The 9,594-nt window shown below is 48.8% G+C and overlaps 1 protein-coding gene across 1 annotated transcript in view; it reads right to left on the reverse strand.

Annotated features, from left to right (window-relative positions):
- PLEKHG4B (pleckstrin homology and RhoGEF domain containing G4B) overlaps positions 1-8,052 on the reverse strand; it is a 55,523-nt gene extending 47,471 nt beyond the window's left edge. Inside the window, 1 exon segment of the mRNA XM_032626587.1 lies at positions 7,996-8,052. Coding sequence (XP_032482478.1) covers positions 7,996-8,046 — 51 coding nt within the window. The 5' untranslated portion in view covers positions 8,047-8,052.
- Between the last annotated feature and the right edge of the window lie 1,542 nt (positions 8,053-9,594).

Raw genomic sequence — 9,594 nt, forward strand, 5'->3', positions numbered from 1 at the left:
TTTCCACTCTCAACACCAAAGTGCATTTACAGAGTACCTGCTGTGTGCTAAGCACCCTGAAGGATACAAAGATCAACGTCCTGGGCTGACAGCCTAGTAGCGGGGGTATCACAAAAAAGTGAAAACTATAGTACTGAGGCGGGTATTATCACAGGAGAGGACGCAAGCACCTCCTGGATGCTTGATTGCACCCCAAAGACAGCATGATGGAAACGTGTGAACTCTGCTATGTGTCAGACACTGCTTAAGCATTTTATACGGACTAACCTCATCACAGTCCTTCCCCAAATGGCTTTTTACCCAGTAGATACATTTTGAAGTCTTAAACTTCTGCAGATTTTCTAGTAATTTTATATTTTGGCCTTTGACACAAACTTGTTTCTTAAAGAGGATACTTCTTATTTCAAAACATACATTCTTAAGATGTATTCTTCTACAATATAATGAAATTTTAAAGCAGAGTTATAAAATTTGTTCCATATTCTCAACAAAATACTAGGAAACCATATCTAACAGCATATTACAAGGATTATTGACCATGACCAAGTGGGATTTATTCCAGGAATGCAAGGGTGGTTCAACAACCAGTCAATATAATACTCCACATGAACAGAATGAAGAAAAAGCCCCTATGATCATCTTTAATGATGCTGAACAAGCATTTGACAAACTCTAACACTTTCCTGATAAAAACACCCAGAAAACTAGGAATAGAAAGGCTTTTCCTCAACATGATAAAAAGACACTTATCAGTGCTCACAGCTAATTTCATACTCAACAGTGAAAGACCAAAAGGCTTTCCTCTAACAACAGGAACTAGGCAAGGATGCCCACTTACTCCACTGCTATGCAACACTGCCCTGGAAGTTCTAGCCAGAGCAATTAGGCAAGAAAAAAATTAACGGCAAATTAATTTAGAGATGAAGAAGTAAAACTGTCTCTATTTGCAGATGACATGATCTTATATATAGAAAATCACAAAGAATCTACACATAAAGCTACTAGAGCTAATAAGTAGATTCAGCAAAGTTGCAGGGTATGAGATACAAAATCAACATGCAAAAATCAGTTGTGCTTCTCTACACCAGCAATGAAGAATCCAAAAAGGAAATTAAGAAAACAATTCCATTCTATAATAGCAGAATAAAATACTGAAGAATACATTTAACCCAAGAGATGAAAGACTTGTACACTGAAAACTCCAAAACATTACTGGGAGAAATTAAAGAAACCTAATTAAATGGAAAAACATTCCTGGTTCATGGATTGGAAGGCTTAACACTGTTAAGATGTCAATACCATTCAAAGTGATCTACAAATTCAATGCCACTTCTATCAAACCTTCAATTGCTTTTTTTCTAGAAATGGGAAAAAAATCTTCAAATTAATATGGAATTTCAAGGGGTCCTGAGTAGCTAAAGGAATCTTGAAAAAGAAGGACAAATTTGGAGGACTCACACTTCCTGCTTTCAAAACCTGCTACGAAGCTACAGTAATCAAAATAGTGTGGTTCTGGCATAGACCAGTGGGATAGAACTGAGGGTTCAGAAATAAACCCCCCAAACTACAGCCAACTGACTTTCAACCAGGGTTCCAAGACTATTCAATTGGGAAAAAATAAGTTCTTCAAAAAATGGTGATGGGGCTTCCCTGGTGGCACAGATGGTTGAGAGTCCGCCTGCCGATGCAGGGGACACGGGTTCATTCCCTGGTCCGGCAAAATCCCACATGCCGTGGAGCGGCTGGGCCCGTAAGCCATGGCCGCTGAGCCTGCGCATCTGGAGCCTGTGCTCTGCAACGGGAGAGGCCACAACAGTGAGAGGCCCGCGTACCAGAAAAAAAAAAAAAAATGGTGATGGGAAAAGTGGATATCCATATACAAAATAATTAAATTGGACCCCTATCTCACACCACACACAAAAATCAACTAAAAATGAGTCAACGACCTAAATGTAAACACTGAAGCTACAAAATTCTTAGAAGAAAACATGGGGATAAATCTTCATGACCTTGTATGTGGCATGACCTTGTATGTTTTCTTAGATACGACACCACAAGCATGAACAATGAAAGAAAAAATATATGAATTAAATTTTATCCGAATTTAAAACTTTTGTGCATCAAAAGATACTATCAAGAAAGTAAAAGGATAGCCAACAGATGGGAGAAAATATTTGCAAATCATATATCTGTTAAGAGTCTAGTGTCCAGAGTATATAAAGAACTCTTAGAACTCAACAATAAAAAGACAAACAACTCAATTTAAAATGGGCAAAGAACTTGAATAGACATTTCTCCAAAGAAGATATGCAGATGGTCGACAAGCACATGAAAATAAGTTTAACATCAGTAGTCATTAGGGAAATGCAAACCAGAACTACAGTATCACTTCATACCCACGAGGGTGACTATAAAACTGGAAAATAAAAAGTCTTGGTGAAGCGGTGGAGAAACTGGAACCCTCATACATTGCTGGGAAAATGTAAAATGATTAGGCTGCTGTGAAAAAAAAATCTGGTGGTTCATCAAAAAGTTAAACACAGTTGGGGACTTCCCTGGTGGTCCAGTGGTTAGGACTCTGAGCTTCCACTGCAGGGGGCATGGGTTTGATCGTGGTCGGGGAACTAAGGTCCCACATGCCACGCGGCAAGGCCAAAAAAAAAAGTTAAACACAGAATTACCATATGACCCTGAAGGTATATACCCAATAAATGAAATAAATGAAAATATATGTACACACAAAAACTTGTAAAGACATAATCATAGCAGCATTATTCACAAAACCTAAAAGATGGAAACAGTCCAACGTCCATCAACAGATAAATGGATAAACCAAATTTATGGTCCATCCATTCAATGGAATATTAATTTTGTTTAACTTTTAAAAAAATATTTATTTATTTTGGCCGTGCCAGGTCTTAATTGCCGCATGTGAACTCTTAGTTGCCGCGTCCATGTGGGATCTGGTTCCCCGACCAGGGATCAAATCTGGGCCCCCTGCATTGGGAGTGTGGAGTCTTACCCACTGTGCCACCTGGGAAGTCCCCTCCAATGGAGTATTATTCAGCCGTGAAAGGAATGAAGTTCTGATAATGCTACAACATGGCTGGAACTTGAGGACATTATGGTCAGTGCAGTAAACCAATCATAAAAGGACAGATACTGTCTGCTTGCACCTACGCTCAGTGGTACTTAGTGTAGCCGCAATCGTAAGGACAGAAGGTAGAATGGTGGTTGCCAGGCTCTGGGGGCAGGGCGGAGTCAGGAGTTACTGTTCAACAGGTGTAGAGTTTCAGATTTACAAGACCAGAGAGTCATGGGAATGGATGGCGGTGATGGCGCACAGCAAAGTGAATGTAATACCACTGACCTAAAAAATGGTTAAAATGGGGGCTTCCCACGTGGCGCAGTGGTTGAGAGTCCGCCTGCCGATGCAGGGGACACGGGTTCGTGCCCCGGTCCGGGAAGATCCCACATGCCGCGGAGCGGCTAGGCCCGTGAGCCATGGCCGCTGAGCCTGTGCATCTGGAGCCTGTGCTCCGCAACGGGAGAGGCCACAACAGTGAGAGGCCCGCGTACCGCAAAAAAAAAAAAAAAAAAAAATGGTTAAAATGGTAAATTTCATGCTATATGTATTTTAACACACAAAAAAGTCACATATTTTAGGATTCCACTTATATGGAGTACTCAGAGTAGACAAATCCATAGAGACAGAGAGCACATTAGTGGTTCCAGGGGCTGAGCAGAGGGTGGAATGGGAGAAGCTGCCTAAGGGGTGTGGGGTTTTGCTTTGGGCTGTAGGAATGTTCTGGAACTAGACAGAGGTGGTGGGGTTGCACACCATTGTGAATGTACTAAATGCCACCAGATTGTTTGATTTAAAATGGCTAAATTTGTGTCATGTGAATTTCAGCTCAGCTGTTTTTTAAAGAATTAGTTCCGGTACCTTCCAGGAATTGTGATGGTAGTTTCCTTCTCATATGTGGCTTTTGTTGCTCTGTCCCCCCAACAACCCTTCCACATGCTCCTCCTATTTAAACATGTGCTTTCGGGGGAGCTTATACTGGGCTTTGAGGCTCGTCTGCTCGGTTCACATCGCCGTGATTCTCTGGGTTGCCGTCTCTGGACGGGCAAGAATCAGTTTGAGAACCAAACGCTCACTCCTTACCCAGCGCGGTACTCTGGGCTGACTAAATGCTTCTTCCAGCTACCTTTTCTTTAGTCTTCTTGAATAATCCATAGGGAAAGCTCTGGGACCCTTGAAGTCAAGCGGAGCTCAGGACCTACTGATTTGGGCACTTTCACAAAGCATTTCTTTAAAAAATTCACGAATACATTGTTAAAATAGCACGTAATTGTAGTTGTAACTCCTCTTCCCTGGTGATATCTTTGAGATAACTTCAATGAATATTTTTCCTTAAGTGATTCAAGGAAAAATTATAACTCAATCGTTTTTCCCTCTTATTTGTATGAAAATCTCTCTTCCTCTCTACCACAGTCACAGAACAGCCAACATTTACTGAGCACTTACTGTATGCCAGATACTATTCTAAAAACATCGTAATACTATTATCTTCCCCATTCTGAAGACGGTGAGGTTGAGGGGCTCACCTGCCCACCCACTCAGTGGGGGAACCAGAGCTGAACCCAAGCCACTATGGCCACATAGCCTGCATCCCTAACCACCAAGCCCACTGCTTCCATCCACACTGCCCTGTGTCTCATTCTAGCCAGAGACAGAGCCCAAGAGCTCTCAGAAACTCATCCAACCTCTTCGCTCTCCGGGGAGGCCACCTGATGGCCCGCAGCTAATTCCAAACCACCTGACAATGAAGGAAGGGCCAGCCTTTCCATTCACTGAAAATTCTTTCAGGCATTCCTTCTCTTCGGCACCGTGCACTACCATCTCCGCCTCAGAAACTACCTGCAAAGTTCATTCATTATGTCACACCAGGCATTGCCAAGCTGTCCTCTACAATTGCCGTGAGCCTGCTTTACTATGTTGCACTTAGGCAAGTAGAGTTTCCCAGAATCAGCTGTAACCTGGCTGCTCCCTCTGAGGCCGTTATTCTATTCTTAAAAATCTCGGGAATCGTGTTAGCTCAGGTCATGGGGCAAGCCCTGCATCTGCGTAGCCCTGTGAGGTTGCGACTGGGCAGGGGAGTGACGGTGAGCTTCAGAGGAGGGGATACGGTTGCCACCTTGTGACAAATACTTGTTGAGCACCTGCTGTGTGCCATGTACTACTCCAGGCACCAGGGACATACGGGGAATGAAATAAAGGCGGTGCTGCCTGGGGGAGCAGGTTACCGAGCGTAGTCAGAATAAGGTGACGTCAGTTCAGATCACTGTGGGGCCGGGGCTGCGGCAGCATGACCCGGGGAGCTTTCTGAGGCTAACGCGTACCAGGGTTGGGGGTCCCACGGTGGGGGGCTGCAGGCAGGTGAGACTTCGCCAGGGGAGGTGCACATACTCATTACCTGGCAGACTTGTACAGTTTTAGTGCAGAACTTCAAATTAATTCCTGTCCCAAACTGTTGTTGGCATTAGATTTAATCCCTATCCTAGGTCTCAGAAACATAAGTAGTTTTAAAGTCATATAAAATAAACTCACCACAAAGTGAGTTTTGCACAACCTGATTTTCTCACTTTTGGGGAAAGTTCTGTAAGGTTGGACACTTGTCTAAAAGTATCTGAAATCTCCGTCTTTGAGAATTTGGGCCCAGGTGTGAACTGAGACACCTGGAAAGTTGTCCCAGATATCAGGACAGAGACAGCCTTCAGCTCAGGAACATTCAGCTCCGTGATGACCTGGGTTTCCTTTCAAGAAGCGTCAACTCATCCACTTTAAAATTAGACGCTATGGTGCTCTGAGAGGTGGGTGGCCACAGGTTATCCTGTAAGTGAACAGACTGAAACTCCAAGAGCCTGAACCACCGGCCCAAAGGCTGACAGATAACAGGGGGTGGATGTGGGTGCACATCCAATGCAAGACCCCAGGCCTGTTCTCTGGGCACCCGGTGGAGGTCCAGAGCCTCTTCTCCACTCCCAGGGCACCTGTCCTCCTTGACCCCCTTGTAGGGTAAATGGCAATTGTGGGATGCCTTCTGCTCACAGGATCCCAGATTCCCAAGGCTTCTCAGGACCAACAGGTTCAGGGCAGGACTTGCCACCTTGCAGCCCACCCCTCTGTCCCACCACCCTCCTGACCCCTTCGGAAGTGTGCTGGGCTCTTAGGTCAGACCAACAGTCTCTCTGGGATCATTTTTCTTGGCTGGACCAGTGAGCACTGGCCTGTGCACACCTGCTGAGTGCCAGGCCCTGTAAGGGGCAGAGGGATGCAGGTAAAGAAGCTGCAATCCCGAGGGAACCTCCCATGGCGAGCAGGGCACAGAAGCCCTGTTCTGACAGGGCAGGAGGATAAATACAGGGCACAGCCGTGTGGAGAGGAAAGCCACCACTTCCAGGCTGCTTCCTGGCTGGGAGCCACAGGTCAAGTGCGGAAGCCTGGCTTTCCACCATTTGTAGAATGGGTACCCTGTCCTGGAGGATGGCTGTTAGGGCTGGATAGCTCTAAGTGACTTGATTTTTGTTCAAGCACAAAGAGAGGACACATTAGTTCTGTTTGGAAGGAGGGAGGCATGGGAACTGGGCTTGAATGATTCTCATTAAAAACATGCTGTGATCTGGGAGTCTGGGGTCTCCTGTGCTTGCCTGGATGATACAACCTGTGAACACACATCTCAGAGGGTCTCGGGGCAAATTCAGGCCGACTTTCTTTCCTTAGACCAGCATTTTTGGCACGCTTTACAAGTAATAAAGTATTCAGGTGAGACCACCACCAAGCTCATGAACTACAGACACTAAGGTCCACATTTCACAAAGGCGATTTCAGACTAGACCTACACAGGGGCCCCTCTAATGGGATAAAACCACAGGTCACCTGCACCCAAGTCCCCAGTCCACTGGAAAGGTTAGGGCTCTGTTCTCTGTGGCCCACCTGGGCAAGTCCACTTGTGATCCCAACCCAGACCACTGTTCTTGTTTGCAGACTGGATGCCAAACTATGAGATCAAAACAGGGCATCTCCTCAGAAGCAGAAGTGGGTGCATTATCTCTGTGGGGGATGCCCAGCCCTCCAGTACAGGGATGTGGCTCCACCAGGAATGCAAACATCTTAGAGTTTGAAGGTGTCCACTGAGAGCAAACGGTGGCCTCTGAAGTTCCTCCTGATGCAGAGAGCCTGGGAGTTGGAGGGTTAGGGTCAGGAAGCCAAACCTCACTTCTGTCCACTTTGAAATCTCTTTTCAGGAGGCTGAAGCCGACTTGATGCTCAGTCGTTAATTATGCACAGTTCCAGCTACCTTCAACTTATTTTTTAAATTATGTGTTTTAAGTCTTAATTAGACACCTGAAAGTACCAGCTAAACTTTTAAAGTGAAAATGCTGTTGGGTAACAGGAGTAGAGTGTAATTACTGTACCAAAACACTTTGTAATCTAGTTCACAGGAAAAAGGGAAAAACAGACCCGACGCACTTTTTGTAGTTCACAGGAAGAAATACAAGACAGCTTCCACCACACTATTCTAGACCTGAAGTCACTGTCTTGTTTACTAGGCAATGTTCATTATTTAAATCGACTGCCTTTCCAATATAAGTCTATCCTGGTATTTTTTAAGTAAAAGTTCTTTGTCTTCGTGCACAAAGTTCATTGGTTTGTCCTACCAGTTTTGAGGTAATGAGTAACTCAGGAACATTCTCATTGTTGGCGACAACTTCACAGGCGTCTTTTTGTCCCAGCCCCCTCCCCTGCACTCCTTTCACACCCCAGGAATGCAAATCTGTCTTGAAAAGCATACCTCTCATAAATACTCATGAGGTTAAGGGAAAAGTTTGCTAACCCTTCGTTTAAGTGACCGGAAAAAGTGAAAGCTCCCTCCCGCTGCCGCAGCCGCGGCCTCAGGACCCTCCCCACAGCCGCCGGCCGTCCCCTACCTTGTTGCCCGAGCCCCGGTCGCCCCGGCCGAGCGCCGCGCTGAGAGCCATGGTGGCGCCGCCTTTGTCCCGTCCGCGGGGAGGACAGCGCTCGGAAGGCCCGCCCGCGGGGCGTGGGAAGGGCGGCGGGCTAGGGGCGGACCCTCCCGGCCGCGCCCCCTGCCCGCCTCACCCGTGGGGCGGAGGGGCGGGGCCCGGGACCGCGTGGGGACGGGGAGGGCCCCCTCTCCCCCGGGGGCTCCGGGGCGAAAGTGGGAGGGGGGGTCCCACCACTGGGACTTCCGGGGCAACGGTTGGGGGGGGTCTCACCCCGGGGGCTCCGGGGCGGGAACAGGCGGACCCTCCCGGGTCGCGCCCCCAGCCCGCCTCACAGGTGGGGCGGAGGGGCGGGGCCAGGGACCGCGGCAGGGGCGGGGGGAAGGGGCCTTTCACCCCCAGGGGCTCCGGGGCGAAGGCTGGAGCGGGTTTCATCCCCGGGGACTCCGAGGTAGGAGGGGTCGTCTCTCCCCTGGGGGCTCCGGGGAGAAGCTTGGACGGGGGGGTCTCACTCCCGGGGCCTCCAGGACTGGGTGTTGGAGCGGGGTCTCATCCCCGGAGGCTGCTGGACGAGGCAGGTTGGGGGCGTCTCAGCCCCGGGGTGTGGGCGGCCTTGTAGGTGCCTCGGGCCGCACCCTCACCTGGGAGAAGACCCCGCAGGGGCGGAAGGCTGGGGGCGAGCTCCTCCCTCCCCGAGCAGGGGCGGGGGCGGAATTCTTTGTGACTTTTATTCTCGCAGAGCCTGGGCACCTACCATTTTGTTCGCAGACCAGTGGCAGTGGCGCTGCACCCGATTTCCGTGGGTGTAGACAGACTGGACTCTGATTTCTGCTGGTGAACGCTATCGGAGTTTGATTTCCCCCAGTGCAGATAGATTCACACCTGACATGCAACGGTGTAGACAGACTAGTGAAGATAACTGGACCCTGATTTCCACTGGTGTAGGTGGAGCGGACCGATTTCCGCCGGTGTGGAAGGACCGGCCTTCTCTTCCCGCCAAGCGAGCTCCCTGGCTTATGGGACGCTCTCTGCCGGGTAAACAGAACTCGTGAGCCTCCGGGCCTCAGCGAGAGGCCACCTTCCCCCACTTGGGGAGTCGGGCGCGCGTTCGGGCGGGCGGACAGTTGAACAGGCTCTCACTGGCTTTGCAACTGCAATGCCTGGGTTTCTGGAGAACCTACAGAAACAAAGTACCCCCACCTCCAGCCCCAGCCCGGGGAGACAGACGCCTTCCCTGTAGCTAGGCGACTGTAGGGCTGTGGCTTGAGCAGCACTTGCTGTGTGCTGGGGATGCAGCCGGGTTCTCAGAGGAACCCGTCCCCTCGGCGGGGGGGCGTGTCTCCCCACCCTTGTCCTGTACTGTGTCCCGACTAGAAACAGGGACACTGACTCAGTCCCCCCACTGCGGACAAACGCCCTCATTTAGAGATAAAGTTCAGTTGTGCTGGAGCTGCATGGCTTCAGGTACAGAGTGAAAGAAGCTGAGGGCGGCGGGATGAGTTCTGCCCCCTCACCCAGTACCGGTTCTTTGAATTCCTCTGTGGCTCCTCTGTTCTGCTTCCT

Source organism: Phocoena sinus, chromosome 3 (genome assembly GCF_008692025.1).
Source record: "Phocoena sinus isolate mPhoSin1 chromosome 3, mPhoSin1.pri, whole genome shotgun sequence".
NCBI classification, from domain to species: Eukaryota; Metazoa; Chordata; class Mammalia; order Artiodactyla; family Phocoenidae; genus Phocoena; species Phocoena sinus.